The sequence below is a fragment of the Ceratosolen solmsi genome, unplaced genomic scaffold (assembly GCF_000503995.2).
Source record: "Ceratosolen solmsi marchali unplaced genomic scaffold, CerSol_1.0 scaffold41, whole genome shotgun sequence".
Taxonomy (NCBI): domain Eukaryota; kingdom Metazoa; phylum Arthropoda; class Insecta; order Hymenoptera; family Agaonidae; genus Ceratosolen; species Ceratosolen solmsi.
Genome location: NW_011948424.1, coordinates 4,331,987 through 4,358,194, shown reverse-complemented (window position 1 = coordinate 4,358,194; position 26,208 = coordinate 4,331,987). Strand labels below are relative to the sequence as shown.

The 26,208-nt window shown below is 34.1% G+C and overlaps 1 protein-coding gene across 1 annotated transcript; it reads right to left on the bottom strand.

The window, feature by feature from the left end:
• Positions 1 to 5,037: 5,037 nt before the first annotated feature.
• On the bottom strand, positions 5,038 to 25,447 carry jvl (javelin-like). The gene is given in 8 exon segments (XM_011500201.1): positions 5,038 to 5,427; positions 9,481 to 10,194; positions 10,859 to 10,957; positions 11,382 to 11,665; positions 12,507 to 13,016; positions 15,257 to 15,585; positions 16,956 to 17,287; positions 25,439 to 25,447. Coding segments are annotated over 8 exon segments (2,667 nt in total).
• Positions 25,448 to 26,208: the final 761 nt, after the last annotated feature.

Genomic DNA, 26,208 nt, shown 5'->3' with positions numbered 1-26,208 from the left:
AATAATAATAATAACAACAACAATAATAATAATAAACTGATATAAACGAGACGTAAAAACATTTTTAAGTAAAAGATATAGCTTTTACGTGGCGATTGTATGCAGCAACAATATTATCGAGGCGTTAAAGCAAAAACTCGTCAAATTAGACGATCTTAAATAACAATATTTCTATTATTTTTGTACAAAATGATGCTAAATTGTAATATAATTGTTAAATCGTTGACTTAAGCTTGAGGTTTGCTAAAATGAAACTCTAAGCCGCGTTTTATAATTAATTCTCATAGTAATAAAAAATCGTCTAATTTGAAAGTTTGGACAACAATAAGAAAGTCCTTCAGTCCTATTAAATTATGAGCGATTAATCACATATTCGCATGTATTTAAAACTAAGATCACATTATGTGATTGCTCGCATTTTTCAATCATTCGCATCGACAATCATCGTCTCATTCATGCACCTCCTTTTCTCATACATGAATAATAGTGTCGGTTACAATGAGCAACCATGCAATTGAATTGTACATGATCGAATAAAATTATGCCAAATTGACAAATGTCGTTATTATGTTCGTTCACTTATCATTCAAAGATCTCCAAATTTACGTTTATTTTAATAATTAGGAGCAATGATACATAATCTTGGGGGATTGAATTTGTTAAATTAAAAAAAGAGAGAAGTGAAAACGATTCTACGCTAAGCTTATAAATAAATAAATAACAGTGACAATATTGATCTACATAATCTGTCATTATGAATTAACGTTAGCGATTGTAAAAGATTTCGATACAATGTTTATATAAAAGTTTTTTCTTTTCATTTTACGAGCAATTGATGAATAAGTAAAAAGTACTTGTCTAAGTCTATTCTCGCTGATTTATAAATTAATGACTGTAAACTTGATTGATCACTTGTATGACCATCTCGGACTTCGATAAGAACAAACCGAGTGTCGATCTCTTATGATATGTGGGATTCTGAAGAGACAAAATAAATTTGGGTTTAATATCATAAACTTAAATTTATATCTAGAGAGAAAAAAAAAAAAAAAAAAAAAAAAAAAAAAAAAAAATAAGTATCGATATTACATTACAAAATTTTCTATGCAACCAGTACAAACTATCAATAATTATGTATTGATGTAATAATACAGGAGAATCGTACGATTTATTTCTATAAAATGAGAACATTTTAACGTCTATACACCTGGAAAATTAACAATTTTTATTTTAGCCAATAAACTAATGCAGCAACAAATACGCCATTAATAATAATAATCATCATCATCATTATTATTATTATTGTGGTTTTTTTTTTTTTTTTTTTTTTTTTTTTAAATAAATATTATGTAATGGAATTTTTAATTTAAACATTTTTTTCCATTCAAAATGATTTTCTTAACGTTATTTTTCACATACTCCATTAGGATTTTATATACAATTTGTATTCTAGATTTGTAATCTAGAGAATTTACAATGTTTCGATAGCTTTCTCTCTTACACTTTAAAACAATAACTAAAGCCGTTTAATGTAACCGAGCGTAATACTTAAGAAATAAGGACAAACATCTCATCAAATTGTACAATAAACTTAATATGTAAATAAAAAACTATAATAAAATTTTCTTCGTGAAAACGATGATTAAAATAAAATTATTCCTTTAAAAATGCACGGTAAGGTGCACAACTTCGTTACAAGAGTTTAAAAAATGCAAGCTACGGAATGAATAAAAATAATCCAGTATTTTTTCTGTACTACTACGTAAAAATTACATATTTTAGTGTTAACATAAGTCTTGATGAGTAATATTTATTGATAAATTTTAACGGTATTATTCGCTCAAAATATACAATTATATGTGAGAAAATATTTGAGTACTCCAAGTAATGCAAAGTTTGCAACACAAACTCATTCTTGAATTACTACTCGAAATAGAAGATATAAGTCAATGTACATAAAAAAAAAGTTATCTATAAAATATACAATATATTAGAAATTAATCTATTTATACAATTTTAACGGGCTTTACGAAACAAAATCCAATTAATTATGAATATAAAAGTATAAACTTGTCTCTATCTATTTTCTTGTCTTTTTTTTTTTTTTTTTATCCCCCATAAAATCTATATCAAGCAACCAATATTAAATTTCTATGTAAATTTCAAGATTATGCAGTTTATATTTCTCTTTATTCTCTGCAACATCCAGCTACAACAATTTTTGTTATAAAATAATGAATTTTAACGAACTAATGAAAGAAAGACGAATCCTTATTGCGTCATAAATTGAAAGATTATGACGACGGTTAACTTAAACGATCTCAATAATAAAAATTTGAACGGATTAACCGATTAAAATATAACACATTGAAAGACGTTTAATTGACAGACGATCGAGAAAATAAATGACCTAATTAATTTTTCCATTTCTCATCCTTTACGGCGAATGAAAAATAAACCTTAAAATATCGACTATATATTCGATTTTATGGTAACGTAGTAATATTTAAGCTCTTATAAAAACATTTGTCCTGTAAATTGGCCTTTCTCTTGATTAATTAAGCCATAACATATGTATTAAGACATAAGATTATTAAATTTAGACATACGACGATCGCAAAATACACCAAAAATACATCAATAAAATTAACGATACCGAGACTGGCTAGTATGATGGAATAATTAGTTCTTGTATTATATTTTCGTAAAAAGAATTTATAAATGATTTTCAATATTTATAATATACAATATATTGAAAATTTACATTATTGCCGATAATTTATAAAACGTAATTTTTTTTCCTCTTTACAACAATGTATTGGTTATTGATAGAGAAATTGATAAATAACATCTCAATATATTATTTACAATTATTTTATCACCAATGAAAATATTAAACCGTATAAAATGGATTAATAACATTACCGAACAAAATACCTTCGCTATGACTTTATTGTAGAGAAATTCGAAGATTGTATCTAGATGTTTGTAAAAAAATATATTTACGGAAGATCGGAGATTGAGACTATCTACAAGATTGAGTTAAACACTTTACGAAAAAAGATATGATCATCAACAAAACATTGCTAGTCTTTTTTTTTTATCTTTCAAATTCTTTGATAGTCGTTACAATATACAATCATAAATGCGCTTTTGAAAATATTTTTGCGTACGTAAAATTTAAAATCTTTCAGAATTGAGATTCTAGGCACGGATGTTCAGATTTATAATTTATAGCGTTTCTATATTTACATAATTCATGCTTATCCTGATCTATCAATAGATTAAATTTAAATGTTTCTTATTTAAACATCGTAAAAATTGCACATTATATGTCCGTATTTGAATTTTTAAGCCTTGTAGGAGCCATCAAGCTATATGAATGTATATGAGTAAATGGTTTTGTATTATATAAAAAATAAGAATCAATTTACATTTATTAATTATGTCATGAATAGTTTAAACTACGAATTATTTAACGCAATTTATATTTAATTTTGAATTAAAATCTGTATCAAAAAAAAAAGAAAAAAGAAAAAAAAAAGAAGAAACAAACACAATAAAATATATTTATAAATCTAAGAATATAAATATATTCTGCAACGCACACACGCGCGCGCGACGCGTATAAAATATGTATGCATGAATACGTCTTTTCATAATGTTCGTACTATTATATTTTAATTCTAATAAAAACTCGAATCTTGATGACTATGAAATATTAAAAAAAAAAAAAAATTTATTACGATTTCATTAAGAACTCGTACGCCACACCACTAATTTCTTCCATAATTTCTCAATTAATTTTTTTCATACAATTTTTCTAATATAATTATGAAATTATTTAAAATTTAATTTTAGCTGTAATCGCTAAACGAATGTGATAATATTACTATTGGAAAATAAGAAAAGATTAACGTCGTTACTATTTAGTATCGTAGGCAAAAAAAAGAAAAAAAAAAAAAAAAAAAAAAAAAAAAAAAAAAAAAAAAATAATATAAAATAAATATTAAAACAGAATAGACAATATTTAAGCTTAGGACGTTATTAGATTTGTTGGTATATGTGTGTGTGCGCGCGCGAAAAAATAATAATGCGGATTACGTAAAATTCAATAAGCTTACAATTTTTTATAAAGAAACGCACAATTGTTTAATAATCTTTATATTTTTTGTATAAAAATTATAACTCATTCCAGCATTTCATATAGTCTTTATACATTAAATTTTTATGTAATTGATTCTTAAACTGAATGGTTCTTATAAAATTATTATTATGAATATTGTATCGATTAGTCATATTCCTCTACATTTTCGAATTAATTGATAGCTAAACCTACGTGAAATCAATATTAAGATGAATTGTAAATGATACGTATTAAAATTTCTCGTAAAATAACATTTTTTTTCTTTTTCTTTCTTTCTGTGTTTTTTTTTTTTTTTTTTTTTTTTTTTTTTTTTTTTTTGGAGACTTTATGATATAACCTTCTTAAAGTGTAACGATGATTCCTTACAAATGCACCATAAAAACTAATTAAAACGTAAAAATTGCGTTACTTTTTAACATTTAACGTTCGTTAAAGAATCGATCATAGAGATAATTATTTTACTGCAACAAAGAGCAGGGAAGAAGAATATGCTTATGATAATTTTAAATTTATAATTTAATATGCAGAGCTGCTGCAGAATATTAATGTCAATCCAAATACATCGAAAACTCAAGAACTTCGACTGATTATCCGGCTTGGCATAATCGACAATTCAACGCCGTTACATAAGAATTCATACGCAACTCGTCTCTCGCACCGACTAATTACAATGGAGTCGAGCTTCAGTCAGTCAGGACTAAAGGAGACAAAGGTAAAAAAAATAAATAGCTCCTCAAGACGCTTTGAAGAGAAAATGTTCGCGCACAATGGGCAGTCCGGTTAAGGGAGGAGCAGCGCTCCAATTTTTTCAGACTAAACTCGCTACGAGGCTTGCGGACCAATGGCGAGACGTAGGTTGGCGCGTGTCCGGAGCAACTCGCACGTCGGCATCAACTGTCGCTCGCGAGCCCCTCGTCGCACTCGAGGGAGTCACGATCGGCGAGCGCCTCGCCCTGCCTCGATGGATACTCGTCCTCGTTGTCGTCCTCGTTGTCGTCCTCGTTGTCGTCCTCGTTATCGTTCTCATCCTCCTCGTCGGCTAAGCTCTCGCGCGTGCCTCCGGTGTCGATACTATCGAAGTACAGCGACACCGTCCAGGGCGCCATAAACGGCCGTTTGCGCGTCGGCGAGCCGATGATGAACTCCACGCGCCTCGAAGTCCCCTCCTCGCTCACTCGATCCTCGTTCGCGACCTTATGGCCGATCGAGTTGAGGGAGTCCGGATAGAGGGAGACCTCGGACGACAGCCACGAACTGGGCGGGTTCGAGGATTGCATGCTCTGGAAAAGTCAGTTAGAGTTTAGCCCGCGACTTTGACAAGCCTGGCGCATGACATTTGCCCATGCGATTTCTTTCTAGCGTATAGCTAAGGAAAAATTTCTATAATAAAATGCTCATTATGTACAGGATGATATCATCTAAACATCGATGGCTTTATTATCGAGGATTTTCTTTCCGCAAGCAATAATTACGAGGTAAGCAGCTTTGTATCTGGTCATTTATAAGGAAAGCTCTCACCGGATAGATATACTTTAGTGCACTTATGCTCAAGGATACGTTGAATTAATTTTAATCCAACGATTTATGTATATCGTCAAGGCTCTCCATTTAATTGAAAATTATTCCATCGAATATGCACTAAAGCCCAAAATATATATATAAATCCGAGCATTTAAAGCTTGAAACTTTCGTCGCGCAAGCACACATCCGTACGCGCGCGATTCCATTGACTAGGACGACTCCGCTATATAGTATCGAATAAATGACAATTCATCAAACTGTGCCTTAATTAACGGATTTATTAATACATTCACAACATCTAAATAGAATAATATTCAATTTTTCATATCTACTTGAATGCTACATAGGAAGTCAATTATTAATACGTAAAATACATAGTAAAATAATAATGCAAGGATAGCTTAGCTTACTTAACCAGAATCTTAAAATATAACATTCAGAAGCCCTGGGCAAAAACGAATATAATTTATTACCGTAGACCAAGCAAGTAAGCATAAATGGTAAAGAGCAATTAAACTCTTATCATCGATACCACCATCTTCGTACATCAATGTGCCAAATATAATGGTCACGGGCTAGATATAATCATAAATCCAAAATACTTCGAAATCTTTCGATCTAGCAAACTGAATTAAGAATTTGGCAAAATTATAAAGCGACATAAATATAAAAAAAAAAAAAATATATATATATATATATAGGAAAATTATTATAAGGTGCAATAAATAATTCTAAATACTTTAGTCGAAGCGGTGCATTGTTCTACTGGAAGAAAAAATAGTTGCTAATGAGTTTTTAATTGTTAAAATAGCAAATGCAATAGAAATCATATTTATGTCCTGCGGCATTTCCTAGGGTATTCTAATCTTAAGAATAAACAAATTTTCTTTTTTAATTTCCCTGCCCGCAAGCGAATGCACCACTTTGCACAAAGTATATTGCCATCCCAAATATAAAATCGAAATCTTGCAACATTGACGCAGGATCCGTCACTAACTGCCTCAATGATGTTGATTTCGAGCAATCGTTGTTGAATCTCAAAACGATCGAGCACCTACAAATCATTTATAATACTGTGATAGAAAATAGGTGTGGCTCCAAGCGCAATGAAGCGAAGATGAAGAAGGACGTTTAATGTATAATAACGAACAGCTACTGAGCATGCTTTTGGCCAAATTTTCAATGAACGGAGAAAAATAAAATAAAATAAAATTTTTTACTTATGTCTAGTAGTACTACTCTACAGTCTACTACTAATGTGATAATGCAAATCCCACACTGCCGTGCCAAGTTTTTTATTACCCTCAAACATTCCATGAAATCGTAGTTAATTTTACTGCCAAATGTAATTGTGATTCGAGTAATGTTCGTTGACATTGATCGAATTAATTAAAGAGAGAAAAAAAAAGGAAAAGAAAAGATTTTAGTTATCATACGAGTCCCTTGTCTTTACGTCATGTTTTCCATTCGAACATTACGTGTCGCACAGACACGTATTATGCAATAAAAATCTTAAAGTACAATGAACGATGAATAAATTTTAACTAACTCGAGTAAAGTCAACATAATCATTAACTACGATTAATTTGTAATTCAACTTTGTAATTGAAAGAGTTAGTAATGACATTTGATCCAATATGTATATAAATATGGAAAAAATTTAATTCCCAAAACTTCAAAATTGCTTAAAAAATATAATACAAACCTGCCTGCGTAATAATTAACGTAACCAAAAATAAACAAATAAAAATAAACTTTAAGCCAAAGTAAAATGATAAATCAATACTCTGTGTTGTCTTTAGTAACCGAGATGCAACATTCCCAAAATAAATCAACTCGATGATTGTCTTTAGTAACCGAGATGCAACATTCCCAAAATAAATCAACTAAATTTTAAAATATTTATAATGGAATATATATATATATATATATATATATATAGGCTTAATAGTGTAAGCTTATAAGTGTGCAAAAGGTAAATCAATCATTATGAATTTCGTTGTGCATAATAAACGAATCCGTTGAAATACGTTGTTTAAACATTCGAGTCTCGAGTTCGACGTACAAGAAATACAATGAAAAGCATTCGCAAATAAGCAATATTTATGAAAAAAAGCATACACTTCAATCGATTCGATCGACTAACTTTATTAAAAGAAAAAAAACGGGGGGAAAAAAAAAACAAGAACAAAACTATATAAAAAAAAGTGAGCGATATTGCTGACTCTGCGTCTCGAGCCAAGACATCACATCACCAAGTCTCCTCCTCATCAATTCGAAAGTCTCGTTTATCGGTCGGTGGAACCAGCTGCATAACAATGCTTGCGTGCAACATGCAATATTATGATGTAAATCGAGACTTACAAACATGGGGAAAAGAAGAAAAAAAAAAGAATATATAAGAAAAAATAAAAAAAGAAAATTTGAATGTAATTTGGCAGATAAATACAGTTTTACGTAAAAAGCGGTAACCACTTAATTAAATACCACTTAACTACGAACCAGCAAAACTACGTTTGGTGCAGCATACGGTTTTTGCAACTACACTACAGGCAAAGGTGTCAATCAAATTGCAGGGGCTCAACAGCGTCTCATATCACCAATGTCATATCCAAAAAAAGTGAAGCGCCTTTGAAGCAAATGATAAATAAAAGAAGCATAACTTACGAGAGGCGAACGAAGAACGCGTGAGCGAGTGAAACTCAGCGGCCCTTTCGTGTACTTTCTAGTGAAAAGTGTAGTAGACGGCCAGTTTTCGGGGGGAGCGACGGTGACGGACTGACTCTTTTGCCTCATTTCATCTCACACTGGCGCAGCAAGAGAGATGTCGCAGAGGGTGAAGGTAAATTTTTTTTTTGCTTTCGCTTATACATTTTTTGGTTTAGTTTTACCGTTGTGTGTGAGGGAGCGTTGTCGTGGTACGGTGCCTAGAGTCTCGACAGTCGTCATTCCTTTATAATTGTCTTTTGACTGTATTGTCTTTTCATCGCGGTCGAGCTTTTACGTATGATAATGAGTGAGTGAGAATGGCGGCGGACTCGAAACGATCGCACTTTGTCCCATCTTGACGAATGCCCCAATGCAAAAGGATCGCGCGATATTAAAATTTTATGACATTAATAGGGTTGACGATTATGATGTTATTTATAGCGAAGTAATTAATAATCAGCGTTGAGTCGCGCGGATCCTCGACCATCTTTCCTTTTCTTTCGTCCTTGCGCGCTCAAGGACACGCGCGTACCAGTAGGGGAGGGAACGTCGGCCGCGTCGCTCGAGCCTCCCCACGCGCGTTTACGGCCACACGGCGTCACAAAATATACGTTAAAAAATATAAAAAGAAAATGTGTGGGGTGGGATGGGGGAGGGGGTGGGGGGTGGGAGCGAGATCGTAGAAAAATCGGAGGGCCAAGGCAAATAAGGCGATCGCGGACTCCCCCGTCGCGGTTTGTCGGTAAGGAATGTCATTGCTTTCGACGCGTCTTGTCCTCCTCCTCCTCCTCCTCCTCCTCACAATCCTCCCACTCCTCCTTCGCACCACCACCCCCCACCCCCCACCCCTCCCCAAACCAACCGCACACCCCCTACCCACCGACTATCGCACACTGTCTCTTCGGACAGTCTCGGATGCGTACGTACGTACGTACGTACGCGCGCGCGCGAGTCGTGGATCGTCGTGGGTCGTCGTGAGTGGTCGTGGGTCTTGGCAAGGACGCCCGACATGTCCGGGTAGGCGGTGACGCGGGCCCGTCTCCTCCGCTCACAGCAGCTCACTTCAGCCAGGTCGTCCAAAAGAATTGCTTTACGGTGCGTACCTTGCCGGTGTCGGCGCCGCTGTCACCGACAGTCGCCGAGGCGGACCTCGCCGCCTGGCTCTGGGACCTCCGGGCGGGCGCGGGTGGCCTCCGTGGCGGCGTCCCGGGCGTCTGAGGCCCGGCGCCGCTCTCGAGCGAGTCCCGCGGTCGGGGAAGCGAGCCGTTCGCCGGCTGGCGGCCGAGGGAATCCTTGCCGGCGGAACCGTTGCGATGTAGCGAGCGATTGGCCGCTGGCTGGCCCTGGGCCCTGGGCAGACTGTTTTTGCCGAGGGACTCGCGACTGGAGTCGCGACCTAGCCGGGCCGAGCCGAGCCGCCCGGAGCCGAGGGAGGGATTGCCGTTGGGCCGCTGGGCTCCGAGGGACTTGAGCGAATCCCGGCTGTCGTTGCGCCGATGTCCCGTGGGCGCCGAGGGCGGCTTTGGGGCCGCGCTCTTTGTCGCGCCCAGGAGGGGAATGCGGCTGGGACGCCTTCGTGGCGAGGGCTTGAGCTGGGCCTCGGGGCCACCGCCCTGGCTCGTCGCGCTAGTGCTGCCGCTGCCGCTTCCGCTGCTGCTGGCGCCACCGGGCTCCGAGCATTGCTGGACCCCGTGATGCTGTCCCTGTGGCTCGGACTCGTCGTCCGCGTCGTTCTCCGTGATCGGACGTTGCTGCAATCGCTCGAGAACGCGGACGCGCGCCCGCGTCCCCTCAAGCTCGATGTTTCGCTCCGCCAACTATTAAAGAACGACGTTAAAAAGCAGATTAACATATTCCATTACGAAACGTTCTCTACCTTACCAACGTCCTACTCCAACTCCAACTCTTCCTCATCATCCTCCTCCTCCTTCTCTTTCGCCCAATCGTCCTTTATTTATGCACGACCGGTAATTATCGCAAGTGGCACGACCCGCTCGAATGCCTCAATTGAATAATTTTTATTTTAAAAACACCCGTGCTATGCGCGAGATTACTCGCATCGAGGCCCTTCATGAAATTACAATTTACTTTTGCTTCTGCCTTTGTAAGTCTGATTGGCTTGTCGGTAATGTAGAAAACTCCCTACTTAACTTATTCTCAAATTTAAGTCTTGACTTTCTAAGAGTTTTGAGAGATTTTTTCTCCCTCTTTTATTATTATTATTATTATTTTTTTGTAATAAATTTGTTGATATATTACACCCGCCGAACATATATTGCTATAATTTGGGAGGACAATATGAAATAGTTTACTTTGTTACTTCAGTTATAATTATAATATACTTTACAATAGTATTGGAATAATCGTTAAAAACCCTCGATAAATACGATTCACTGATTTGCACATCACGATGATAACGCATCAACAATTGGTAAAATTATTAAAGAAGAAAAGAACGATTTTCGAATGACGAGTACTTACTTGAAAACGTAAATCTTCATTTTCTTCGTGTGCTTTCCCTAATCGTTCGGAGAGCGTTTCACTACTTTTTTCTACTTCATCTATTCGTTTTTGAAGAACCTGCAAATTACATATCATATTAATGAATAGGCAAAATAATAACAATGCAACTAATAATATTTACGTACACTAATGAATGTATTAATAATAATTTGTATCTCGATAAGAATAAAGCAGTACCAAGTGTTTCAACACTCGTCTTGCTCCCCCTCCCTCCACCAAAGTCATAGCATTATTACAAAAGCATCGAGTAGAATTTAAGAATCAATCGGTGTTGTTTAAAGAGGAAATTGCTATACATTATTGACAGGATGAGTGGATTTCTAGGAGCAGAAGTGGACTAGAGATTGAACTCGGGACCAAAGTCTTCTTCGCGCATCGCAGAGAGAGAGAGAGAGAGAGAGAGAGAGAGAGAGAGAGAGTTAACAGAGAGACAAGGGAGTCTCGCCGTCGGTCGACATACGAAAACAATGAACGGTCGTACCTGATTATGGACGGTCGTGGTGATAAGATGTCGCTGAAGCTCGAGGGGAGATCGCTCCCTGAGAATGGCGGCGATCTTACGCGTGTCGACCTCGGTGCGATGCACCTGAGTGATGAGTCTCGTCGGCGACACGAGAACCGAGTCGAGGGCTCCGAGTCGTGCTCGCCTCTCGTTCACAGCCTCGGATGCAACGTGGACATCCTCGATAGAGCGGCTGACCGCGACGTTTGCCAATACGTTCTTCTCGATTGTCCTTGTCCTAAACCTATTCTTTTGCGCCTTACCTGCAACATTGTGGGAGTCAGGAGCTCGTCGATTCAATCTTCATACCCAGTCATTAGCGTACGCGTAACAATCTCGTTGCTTAATTCCTCTATGCTCTTGACTTTAATTAGCTTGGATTTTCCCGGATAAATGGCGGCAAGTAATTAATAGTCGTTCGCGACAAATTGGATAATCTTTGATCTCACGAGCAATCAATTTTAAGATTATGAATTCTATCATGTTGTTTGCTTATTGTTTCGCAATGCAATAATCGCGAATATATTCTCCTTAGCTTCCTTGGCTTGAATAAACGAATAATTGATTCGGACTCTCGAAAATGCAAAGCTATTATTATTATTATTTCAAATAAATTTCAAATAATGCCGATGGCAATTAGTTTTAAGATAACGAGTCATTGTCTTTACTTATCGACGTACGACTAATCTCCAATTTATAAAGTAGAATTCCAAAATTTAATCTTATTTTTCAAGAGGGTACGATTTCAAAAAAATACAACTACCTTTGCTGCGGACAAAACGAATAATCCAATTGAATTTTCAAAGCTCGAGAGCCATTGATTGCAAAAATTGAATGTATAAAACATTGAATGTAAAAACCGATTAAAAATAGTTTTTGAGAATGCACCAGTTCGTCTATATGCCCGTGTAGATGCGACTTTGCGCCTCCCCCACACCCGCCCCGGAACTCGGACGACTCGAGCTTATCTCGCGGCTCTATCCAACGTCGCGAAATACGTCCTATTGAAAAGCACGAAATTTGAAAAAGTCACGAGAATAATGGCGATAAAGTCCGAGGTCCGTTGTGCTTAGGCATCGAGCTGAGGAAGTCAGCAGCCCCTACCGTTGGCTGCGGCTCCGGAGTGGACGCTCGCGAAGGCCGAGCCCTTGCTCCTGATGTTTAGGGCGGTCCCGCCGCCCCTCGGTGATTGGAGGTTCGTCGGCGCCGTCGGCTCAATCGGCTGTATCCTGTGTGCGCCCGGCGCGAGGATGCCGTCCTCCCCGGCTTCGGGGGCCCCTCGCAGCCTTGCCTCGAGGTCGCTCCTGATGGCCGAGAGAGCCGCGAGCTCGGACTGCAGCTCCTGGGCACGCGCCCTGCTCGATATCGTCTCGGCCTCGAGCTCCGCCACTTTGTCCAGCAGCTGAAGCTTCTCCCGCTGGAGGTGGACCACCTGAGTGGCAGATTCACCCTCGAGAAGGAGCTCGTCCTCGAGCCGCTCCGAGTGCCGGCTGACATTGCGCACCGCATCTAGGATGTCGCTCGGCACCTCCAGTTCCTCCGGCGCCACGCTTTCCAGCCGACCTGTTGCACCAGATACACAAGATCAGTTGACCCCGGCGGAATTGAGAGACTCTACCACCACCACCACCCCCAACCCCCCTCTCAATCACCCGCCGTCCTTTTCCCATTGTTGTGCTTTTGCCGTAGTAGAGATAGGCAATTAGGCAATAAAAGGCGCGCCTCGCCGCCTTCTCCTTCTTCGGAATTAATTGAATTAGGCAAAAGGGTGCCGCACACGACTAACCAAATCATGTATTTCTCATATTTTCAATTGCTTATGCTCTGTCTCACAGATTATCATCTTCATCAGTCGTAGGGAGAAATTCCCAGACAATTTAGCATTATAAAATCCTTTGTAAAAAAAATTTCTTATCAACTGCACTTGCTTTCTCGTAAAAAATGCAACACGAAGATGGACAAATGTTTCTCAGGACATTCATTTCACTTCTCTTAAGATAAGCAACTAGTAATTGATGAAAATTGTTACCTCGAATCTGCCCTCGATAATGAACTACACAAAAAAGAATTTTGAAACACGTTTGGTATTAATTGTAAACTCGTGTACGGCCTGCGATGTACAAACGATTCGATAAACGATTCGGGAAAAAAGCAGCGGATTACATTTTCACAATAATTTACTAGTCATAATGTTGCTGCTTGTTACTTGCGCAAACTACGCGGTTGGCAAAATCTCAAGGGTCTCTTATCATAATATATATATATATATATATATATATATAGGCAAAGGTACTTATTGTCTTAAGTTAACTTAAGGTACTTAACTGTCGATAAAAAAAAGTTTACTTTGAGCCCAAATTAGCAAAAACGTGTAATTCATGTATCGCTAGTCTAGAAGGCTGATAATTTTGTAAAAAATGAGTGCAGAAATTTAATTAAGTGAAGTTCTTTGTCAATTGTACGTGACTATGTTAATACGAAATTAGAAATTATTATCATACGTCTATTCCGAAACAATTTCTTTATTAGCAAACTACCTCTACGTTGAATTAAAATTTCTAATTTATAACATTAATGTAAGTAGTTTAATATAATTAAGTGTTTTAAAAGTCGGATAATTCTTTTTTTCTTCTTCAATTCTTACCAAGCAATTAAAGTAAAAGATTAAATTGAAATAAGTGTTGGTGAAAGATTAATAATTTTCTATTTTTATGGTTCATTCGTTCATTCTCTCTCTCTCTCTCTCTCTCTCTCTCTCTCTATCACTCTCTATCTATCTATCTATCTATCTCTCTCTTTCACTTGTTATGAATCATTATAATTACACCTACTGGTAATTATTAGTTTGCAATAACGTAGCATTTTAATTAAAATAATGTATAATATAATGTATTTCAATAGGTTAAAAAATGTTGTATTTCAAATTGCTTAAACTGAAATGAGAAACGCGTTCTTGCTTAGCGAAAAACTATCGAATATAGATAGTTAGATATTAATATCATTGAAGCCGAAACTTTTTAATCGAATACAATCTTACCATTTCACAAATTATGATATTATTATCGAACTATTCGAAAAAGTTGCGTATTTTCTATAAGCCAATCATTTCTCTGAATATCTCCGAAACAAGCTTAACCAATAATTTTATTGTGCCCTTATTCATTGTGCACAAACAGAGAGCCTTTAAAAAAAAAAAAACAAGTAATATCAATAGCTATTAAGAAATTACACTATCGTCTAAGGATATATATATATAATAATTATAAATTATGCGAAAATTTTCTATTTTATTATCGACTCGATCTCTCGAAAATATCGTGCGTGCAACGAGAGACACGTACAAGTCCCTATTTATACAAACTATATACATTGACTCTGACTCTGATAAGAATTTGTTTTAAAAATATATAGTTGGGCGAAATGAACATGATTAGTTAAAGCTATTCAAGATACTTTACGCTTCATAAGGGTAATGAATAGTAACTGATAGCTAACATTTATTTACCGTATTTCCCTGTATCGTACAAGTTCCCTGTATATGATAAGGAGTAACTGATAGCTAACATTTATTTACCGTATTTCCCTGTATCGTACAAGTTCCCTGTATATGATAAGGAAGGTTGTCGTAAGAAAAAAAAAAAAAAAAAAAAAACGATAATCATAAAAGAGGAAATGCGTAGATCACGCGAAGAGGAGGCGTGGAAGCAATGGATAGGCTGAAGCACGGGGGTGAGGGGGTAGGAAGCTGGATTAAAGATGCTAAAGCACTAGGAAGGTATGGAGTCGGGTAGTGAGGCCTGGTGGTTGCCCATTAGAATATCTAGAAAGTAGAGGTGAAATGTGGAGATGCTCACCTTGAAGGCTTTCCACCTCCTCTCTGAGTCTCACGCCTTTTCTGTGTATGACATCGAGGAGATTCCAGAGCTCGTCCTCGGCCTCGTCGAGTACCGGCCGACCGCTCGGGCTCTGAGCTCTCGGTATCGCCGTTGAGGCACTGTCCTTGGAGGAGGTCTCGGTGCTGAATCCCGAATCCTGTACAGTGGCGCTGTGCTTGTTGCCGCCGCTATGGGAGTTGCTCCGGCTCCTGGGCAGCGACGACGACGAGGACTCGTTCTCGCGCGACTGCGCCACGCGCCGCCTCACCTTACCGGGTTCCCACTCTCCCATCCGCCGCGACGACGGGCTGTGCGACAAATGTACTTGATTAATCATAAGCCTGTCGACGCCCGAGATTGGGCGCGAGCTTGCGCGACAACAAACTGTGAGGAAAGGACTCGGATATACGATACTCCACATCTTGGAGATAATTAAATAATTCGATATTTAAGAGCTTGGATTTTTATGGGTTATTTATATGGAGTGAGATAAGACTCATCGGTTTAGTAATTTGTTCTGGCTCTGTTTTATCAATAATGTTTAGTCGCTACAGGAGTTTAGTTTATAAAAAATTTTTTTATAAAATGTAGACGTAGACGCTTCGGTAGTCGATGCATACGCCACGGATTCATTTAATTTTTCCAAGCATTTTAATTTCCTTCTTGAAAGTACGTTGAAATTGAACTTTTACAATCAAATATTTTAAAACTTGTAATACATAATTCAATATATCATGAAAAGCAGATAAACAACAAATTATTTTTGTTTTCCCTTCAAAGAATGCATTTATTTATGCACATTTCGCTTAATATGACAACAATGGAAGAATATTATGATTTTCATCTTAATTATTAGTTTGATTTAAACCAATTAATTCTATTGTAATTTATAGTATGCATGATAAAGCGAAATTGAATGACTAAGAAAAATTACAACAAAATATTAAGATTATCTTACACTATAATATAGCGATTATCCTATTATGCATTAAGAAAACTTGTCGATTACATTCCTGAATGACAAATACATGGCATTAGTTTTTATTATCCGAAGAAATTAGATATATAGAAGATTGCGATCGAAGCCCAAATATTTATTATTTCCGTATTGAATCACTTTGTCACTCGATATATCTTGAGAAATACAATTGTTAAGATACAGCAATGTGGGATCCATTAATCTTCTTGATACGTCTAACTAATGTGACGATTTTTCATATTTGACATTACACGTCTTTTACTGAAATATCCATTGAATACGAATAGAAATAATATATTCCCAAAAATGATTAACGACAATATATCTTATAAACAATTAATTTTTGATTGTTTTTTTTTTTTTTTTTTTTTTTTTTTTTTTTATGAAAAGTACTTGTTTTTTTATTAAAAGCTGTTATCAATTCTTCCTACTGTGCTCTGGATTTATTGTTTTCTTCTTCTTCCTTCCATATTACGCGGATACCTGCGAAGGCTTTCTAATAGTATATAATGTTGAATAATGTAAAATATATAAATATTTATAAATTCCAAGTATATAAAAAATACTTGAGATTCGAAAGCAAGTAACGGAGATGAAAGGACGAGAAGGCGGGAGTGCGCGTTTGTGTGTGGAATTGTACGAGGGTGTGAAAGAACGTGGGTCGGTAGATCAAGGCGTTGTTGAGGAGAATCGACAAACCTTTGACTGGAGAGAGGCAGCGGTATATGGGAACTCTGGCTCGACGACATGAGGACGGATGCTGTGCCGTTGCCAGGGGAGGAGGCGCCCGTAGCAGTCGAGGCCCCGGCCGTGACCGCCATCTTGTCCCGGAGGTTTGGGAACGTTTCGATGACGAGGTCCCGGAACTCGAGTAGGGCGCCGACCTCATTCTGCAGCTCCTGTAGGGCGACCAACGACTTGGCCTGCTCGCTTATCAGATAGTGGAACGGCCCGGGTCGCAGGGGCATGCAGTCCATGCCACCGACGACCCCGTTCACGCTCACCACGCCCTCCGCAGATCCACTGCCGCACTGGAACACAAGAACAAATAATTCCTTATTGTCGGCTCATTACGTTGGTGATATTACTATTAAGGTGGCGAAGGGTGGGGTGGGGAGGCTCGGCTTTAGCGACGGGCGACAGTCTCGGTGCCTACGGTTATGGACAGCCGCGAGAAATGTCGGAAATGTGGATTTCCGTTGCTGGCATAAGAGGCTTATCTAAAGTTTCCGACTGCTTGGAAATTATGCGTGGTAAATTAAAAAGCGATTTAGAAGGAATTCGCGAAAATAATAAGGCTCTCGTAATTTATAGACGTGGCTTTTGAGCCGCTGAATAATTCATAAGCCGAGTAGTGTATGACGACTTGATCGAATGTTTTATCGGAATATCTTAATTCGTAATATAAAAGATTCTATTTTGAAATAATGTTGAATGAAATTGTTTGGAACATCGAGACCTTCCCTTCGCCCACCACCCATCACCGCTCACATATATTTATATATATATATATATATATATATATATATATATATATATATATATATATTACAAAATAGTAAAACAATGTATAGTTCAAAAACAATTACTCTTTAAACAATCGTGTTTATTCAATTGGGATGAAACTAATTGAGGGAAAAAATCTTTTGATTAGAAATAAAAATAACTTCAAATTTGCAGAGTTTAATATCAATAAGATTAAAAGCATTAAAATATAGTCGGCCATTATATAATATAAAGAAAATCAATGTGCGTACGTGTATGTTAATCCGTATGCTTGACAAGTCAATAAAATTGTAATAACCTAAACAAGTGCATAAATATATGAAGTGAACGTTTATTCATTAAAACGTATGTTTTATGTGAAGTAATACTCATGACATTATATTAAGGTACAAGAATCTCAATATAACCATTAAATTTATCTGACCAATGGTGTATGGGATACGTGTACGTATATATACATATAAATATTTTATAAATACATACGTATGTTAATTAGGTATATTTTAATTAAGAAATTAAATATTTATTAAGATGTAAATTATTTAATATATATATATATATATATATATATAGAGCAGTGACATTTGTATAAATATTTTGAATTAATTAAAACATTCGTTTCGTTTCTTTCGCTAACAAAACAAGCCAAACATTACAAACAATACTTAATCCGATAACTCTCGATTGTTATAAACTTAATTCTTACTTTAATAATATAATAGCGAGTTTGGCAATTACATAGAAATAAACGGTCGAAATAATTTTTCTAATGCCTTGAATAATGTCCGAATGATCATAATTATTATATATTACATTTTCTTCTTTATTGTTCATACATTTTATATTTCATATAAAAATTTAGTTTGCAATCGAACTTACGTCTCAAATTAATATTAATGTATTCTGAGTAAAAACGGTAGAGTATAATTTAAGTGAAAAAGTTCATGATAATCTATTATATTATTTTAGTTTCAAAGTTATGCTTGAGAGACTTTTACTACTTTACTACGACAAGATTTTTTGTCCTAAGACTCTGGTAGATTAGACCTTTGTAGAACATGACCTTCCTTAAATTTAAATAGGTCGAATATCGTTCTGGCACGATTTTCATACATTCATGTGTGTGTGCGCGCGCGCGCGCGCGTGTGTGTGTGTTGGTGTGTCAAAGAAACAAGAAAATATTTAGCAAAAGATGGACAGGTACTTCCTTCAACGAGATTTAGATTGTATCCTCGACGATTTAATAATCGATAATTTATCATGAAAGATTTTTTTTTTTTTTAATTTAAAGCTATTTTTTCCAATTCCAACTGCCTCATAAATATGCCATGACAAAGAAGAATTTTTTTTATGATTTATAATATTAAGCATCTTACAACGGGATTTCATAATTCTATTCGTAAAAACTAAAAAGTTTGTTGTTTCTATAAATAATATATAATTTAAATATCATTATTTGGAATGTAAATAGTTTTAATTCATAGTGATTTTATTGTTTTTGTATTTCTAATCGATTTGCATTCGAGTATGCAAGAGTTTTTCAAATCTCTTAAACACCAATGAAATCCATCATTTGCCAAATATCTTGAATATCATTATAAACAGCTATGATTCAATTGTCAAATTAATTAGATTTTAATTTTGATTATTTGCCTTATTACTTTTTAAATAACATTCTATTTAATAATCGGCAAGCTTATCGGCAACATTCTCAAATAGAATAAATAAATTTGAATTCTTTACTGCAAATTATATTAAAATCCCCGTTTCTTTTCTTCTTAATGAACATTGCTGACCAAAAACATGATTTAGATGTTTTATTCGTAGGTAAAATATTGTTAATGATGGTCAATGAGCTTCGTTGCACCGGCAAACCGACAGTAAGACCAGATACAACTAATTGAGTAATTTTAATTTTAATATTTATACAAATTGCAAAATAACATTCCTTACAATTAATTCCATGACAGTATTATCCCATTCAAGCTCGAGCTCAAGTATACATTGCTGCTCCTCTTGACCAACATACAACCAATATACAATGGATAATTAAAAAAAAAAAAAAAAAAACAAAACACAAAAAAAAAACAAAACAAAACAAAACAAAACAAAAAACATTACAAAACTCCTTCTTGGTCTAGGAAACAATTAGCGATCCAGATGTGCAACTACGGCGAACATGAACTGGCTCATGTCCGTTCAGTAAAAAGAGGCCGAGCCCCGTGCAGCCTAGCAATGTGATCAATTTCGCTCGACTCGCACACGTTTCATGGGCATTTACAAACTCAAAGAGCGTATGAATAATCGTATTCGTAAATAATTACAATTTATTGAGATTGAGCATAACGTTGAATGGAAAATAGATTCTACATTCATGTAGACGGCGTTTCCGTAACATCGAGTACATTTTATTATTGGACTTGGAGAACTATTCCGTAATATTATATTCCTTCTGACTACTAACATTAAAATATTGCATAAAAACTTCATGTATTTTTTAGATATATGCGTGTGCGTGTGCGTGCGCGCGCGTGTGTGTGTGTGTTTGTGTGTGTGAAATAGAAGATGAAGGTAATTGCAAACTTTTCATTATACTATTCAAAAGTTGATAAACTGCTATAGTCGAACAATAATTTCATTATTTATTCGAAAAACGTCGACATTGTTGATGTAATTTCATTATTTTAATCAGTGATTGCATTAAATATGTCTGTATAGGAGTTATAGATGTTGTATTAAAATATTCGAAATCATCATTCGGCACTTCACCACGATTGTGTAGATAAATTTCATCATAATTAATCGTATGAAAGAGATTTTAGATGAAAAATAAGCCGCTTAATTGTTGATTAAGTTTCGGTAATAATAAAGTGGTTATGGTGGAATAAAGGTGACCGTTCAAACACCCGTTAAGTAAAAATGCAAACATAAGGCGATTCATAATTTCTAAAACTGTTACATAAATGCGTAAAATAGAATTGAAAGCGAATTTGGCAGATATTTCGTGAGCAACATTTCCTTATCGATTAACCGTACATAGGGGAGAGTCAACGATACGTTCTCTAAAATTTTCACGATTAATTATGATCGCGTGCATGGAAGACTAGAAAATTCTATACGACGTGTAATAAAAGCTATTTGGACACTACACGAGTATTTGGATCGGTATAGCATTCGAAAGTGGGCGAAGTGTCGAAATGTTAGTAGGTAAGGAACGTTAAAATTTTCTTTCTCGCCCACCTTCTCCCTTCCTTCACGACTCAGCAACATTGATAATAAAGTTCATTTACAATATACAACTTAGCTTGAAACTCGCGAAAACATTGAAATTGCGGGCGTACGCGAGCGTACGATGACCCCACGACATAAAATATTATTGAAATAAAATTTTGAAATAAAGTTTCGTCTGTGCGTACTAATTCGACAAGATGGACGAGAAAATTCGAAATGCTTAATTAAAGGCCGAACAAAAATATCGATTCGACTTAGTGTTATTCATATATGAATCAAATGATAATTAAGGGATATGTGTACAGTGTACTTGTGTGTAAACTGCGAATCAAGCTTTCTTAACTCATTGCTCAACGCGTTAAGGAATTTTTACTTAATACCGAGTGAGTACTTTCGAGTTCCTCGGGACTTTGCCACTCGACTCGGCAAATCACGTATCAGACGCTGACAGCAAACACATAAAGTACGAGTGCAAATCGACAATTTCTACATACAAGCGGGCAATTCGCGAATGTTGAATAGTTGCATAGCGCGCGACGTTTAAAACGATAGGTTGAGGTGACAATTTAAAACCGTTTCCCCGACAATTGGTCCATTTCATGCCAAATGATGTAGTTTGTCATTAGGTTTATAATACCTGGCCGACATCCTCGTCGAATTCTCGTTAGGCTGCTGCACATTGTATTATACGATAAAAATATTTCGCAAGAACGGCTCAAGCCCCATTCTATACTAATCTCAAGGTCCTTACGTTTCACCACATTAGCTTACTAAGTTCATCAAGTCTTATTCAATAATGGTTATATTATTTCTGCAAAATTGTGTGCATAATGATTTCAGTTCCAATGGGAAATCGCACGAACTGAGTTAAAAATTCTTGAGAATAATTTTACATAAAAATTATCCAAATTGAAATCTATGTTTTAATTGTAAACATTTATGATTAATAAGTTATATTATTAAATATTTTGTATGTTATGAAGCAACAATCTGTTCGAATATAAAGAAAGCAAGATATTTATAATTTATTTTACCATAATATTATATGATTTGATGATGATGACACTAGTGTTAATGCGACGTTACAATTACTACACAAATTTTCTCTGTCAATTTACTGTTACAGATAATAAGATAATTAAATGTTGTAGAGGATGCAAATTTTGTTATAATAATCGTAAGTGCAGTGAGTCATCTATTTAAACTCGTTAAATATAAAGAAATCTTATGAATTGAATGATTTGTTCTTGTATCGCAAACAAACGCTATAAATTATCGTAAAATAATTTACAATCTGTAACGATCTAATTATTAAAAAAAAAAAAATTTTATAATATTAGTTTAATGATAATTAGATATTAAAAAAAAAACTAAATACAAGTATAGAATGAAGTTATAATAATTACTTAAACTATTAGATCACATATGTTTATCACAGATAATTTTTAATATTCTTTTTTTCCTATTTATTATTTTAAAAGCTGTTGTTTAAGAAACTAATTTTCAGGTTTAACATTGTTTATTATATATAATAAATTAAACGTACGATTAAACGATAAAATAACAGTATTAATGTACCCTGTATTACCGTTCTTGTATAATTACTGAATCCGTTGAAAAAACATATTGTCAATGATAATTCTATATTTAAATGATTTAAACTTATCTTTCTCATTATATATATATATATATATATATATATATATATATATATATATATTTTTTTTTTTCCAATACATATTTAAACATCCAAAAAATTTTACAATTTTTATTTTACAGAAAATCAATTCTTGTAATACTGTATTGTACTACTTGTAACAAATTATGTATAATATATTCAGTTAGAGATAAAGGAAAATGAAACGAAAATGAATGCAGAAATACAGAAATGACTTATTACATTGTAGTAAACAGGAGTGTTAATCAAATTTTATGAAACACAAACTTTTAATAACAAAGAGATGTGCGGAAGAATTACAGCTTAAAATGCTCGATTTCTCTCATCTATTATTGTCCATAAAAAAACATTACGACACCGAGGAGTTGGTATCAATTTATTTGATCAACTATAGATCGTCAATCAAACGAGTGCACTTATAATTACGAAGTCGTGACCTTTCCTGCTGCTGTTTTATGATGTGGATAAAGAGGAGGAAAGGAAAACCAATACATCATTGCGTACTTTTATGATCTTCTTAAATATATAGAAGTATATGCAATAAATTTAAATTTTTAATTTAAATTTTAGATCTGAAATTTCTTAGTTGAAAATTAGAAAGATTAACAAAGAAAATTCCTTCTTTTACGTTTATCATTACCCTTTTTTTTTTTTTTTTTGTTTGTTTGTTTGTTTTGTTTTTATAGTAAATTTAACACTATTTCTGCATTTTCAGCAAATGCGATTAAATTCGTGCCCTATATTCGTTTCAGTTGATTCATACCTTTAATAATAATTTTTAATTTCGAAGTTTCATTTATAAATGTAATATTGTTATCAAATAAGAATTTCCCAAAACAAGTCACTAAATATCGCATATTATTTGTGTATTAGTAATACATTCAGAATTACAATCACATTTATTGTATGCAAAAAATTTATATTAATTATTAATTTTTCATCTATCTAATTTTCTTCTTACAAAATATAAATTTATAGTCAATAGAACAATACCTATAGATCATTTCATTAGGCTTACTTATATTACAAAGTCAAATAAATGATAAATTACTAAAGCATTCGTTTCGTATTATAAAATATTGTTATAGAAAAACCTCTTTAAAACATGATATTACTTCATTAATTACGGTTTTCAATTTTTTTTTCTTTTTTTTGCTAATCAATCGTCAATCCCACATCGGAATTCATCATAAAAATGACTAATAGTTAGTAAATTTACACTAATAGATCGAATAATTTAACTTTAGTTATGCAACAATAAATTTTCACTAGAATTAATATTATTTATACATTTAATCTTTTATTGCGACTAATTTTATAAGGTTATAACGTATTATTATTATTATTATTATTATTATTATTATTATTATTTTTCACGTAATTATTGTAAGTTTATAGTTTTTCATATTGCGATACATATTTATAATATGTTTAACTCCAATATCTAAATTATTACTTTAACCTTTATATTTTATTGGCGTTATAAATCAATTTTCAGCATACGATTCGTTCTAACTGATAAAGCTCTATAAACACTAATTAAAGTTTAATGGATATTCATCAAAATAGATGTGTTTATGCTTGAATTAATTAATTAGAAAGTTCTTCTAGACTTTTGTAATAAACTGCTCTACCTCGATTATGTTTTTCAATTGTTATTAGTAATTAAACAATTCATAATATGATCGTTTGTCCTATTAAAAGCTACTAATAAATAGCAGATATATATATATATATATAACGAATAACAAATGTAAAATTTCATTCATTAATTCAAACAATTTAGATAGTTATGAGCTTAATATAGTTGTAAAATAGTCGATTATGCTTTCTAGCCAACACTTTCTAGAAGCAATTTTTTTTTTCATTCGACTTTGAACACGATAAATACTTTCGGTTGAATTATCTTCGTTTTATCCAATCAATCTGTCTGGTATTTGTAAAATACGGGCAATGCACTTATAATAAAACAATAATTATAATTAGTGCATACTTATTTAGATTTATTTACAACTTATTAAATTACTATCTACAATCGATATGTTTAATCGACAAATGGAAAAATCTTTTTTTTTCGATACCTATGTATTTAATTTTTAAAGATTTTTATAATTAATACTTAAACGATAAGTATAATTAAATTTAAACGATTATAATGAAATTATTTGAAAGTTTACCACCGCTAAGTGCGATATCATATAGTAAAAACTAAAATTTTTATTCATAATAAAACCTACTTAATAATATTTTTTATTCGACATAATATAATTCTCATAAAATGATTGAATTTAGATGATTTTTGTAATTGATTACATTTGGAATAATATTTAAAACTTATATCACATAGTAATGCAATTGTTTATCGAATGCTAAATAATACAATTTCAATAACAAAATATCAAAATATTAGGTATTACTTTAAAATCGTAAATCTTTATTCGAAACAGAAAACGTAATATAATTGATGTCGTGAATGTGATCTTATTCTTAAAGTCAAAATCAGCTTTACATATTTTTCTCTACAAATGACAATGTAACATTATCATTTGCTCGAGCATAACGCCACTGTCCGCACTAAATCATACAAAAACTGCGTTACTATAAGAAATACAATATCAATAAATTATTTATGGAATCACTGCACCGTATATGCAATGCAATGCAAAAAAAAAAAAATTTTCCTTGCGATACGTGATATCCGTATCACTTCAGTCGCATTCAATCAATGCCAATGTTGACTTTTGAACAGAGTAATATCGTTTCTTACAAAAGACATCTTATCCTAGCATTGCATTGCTCTCCCTTGACATCCCTTTTACGTATTCACGATTGTCATAAAGCATAATGAACTTGTATTCCTGCGCTGTGCATTAAATTTCACTTTCCAATCGATTTACAAGATTACAGTGGATTCACAACTCAAGATTTAACAAAGAGCTATAAGATATTTATATCGTTATTAAAATTAATTGTAGTGTTCTAATACTGGAGTCGTGCAATGAAATATATTTACTAGGAATTAAAATGCTTATAGAATATATATATATATATATATATATATATATATATATATGTACTACATAAGTTGGTTAGATTATGCGTTAGTCATTGGCAATTAAATTTGCTCGATCGATGTATTATTCGTTACAGCATTGCTTAAAATTCCTGCGCAACTAAGAATCGGTAAATATTACTCGAGAACTTTTAACAAAGCATTTGATATTTGATATCTGGAATTCGGTGAAAATGTCCGATTCGTATTTAGCTCATAAGTAATTATTCAGCTCAATTAATCTCCAAGCTTCTTTCCAACAATTATTAATTACAAAACTTGTGTAACGACGCGTTCGCATTTTATGGGAAACATTTTTACGGATGACGAATGAATTGTGGAAAATATTTTGACAATAGATGAAGTTAAAAATGATGTCAAGCCCATTGATGCAGCTACTTTAATCGGTTAAATATAGTTTTACCGCACTTACGAAGGATAGATATTCAGTGGAAGGAGATACCCCTCGACATCTTAAATCTTCC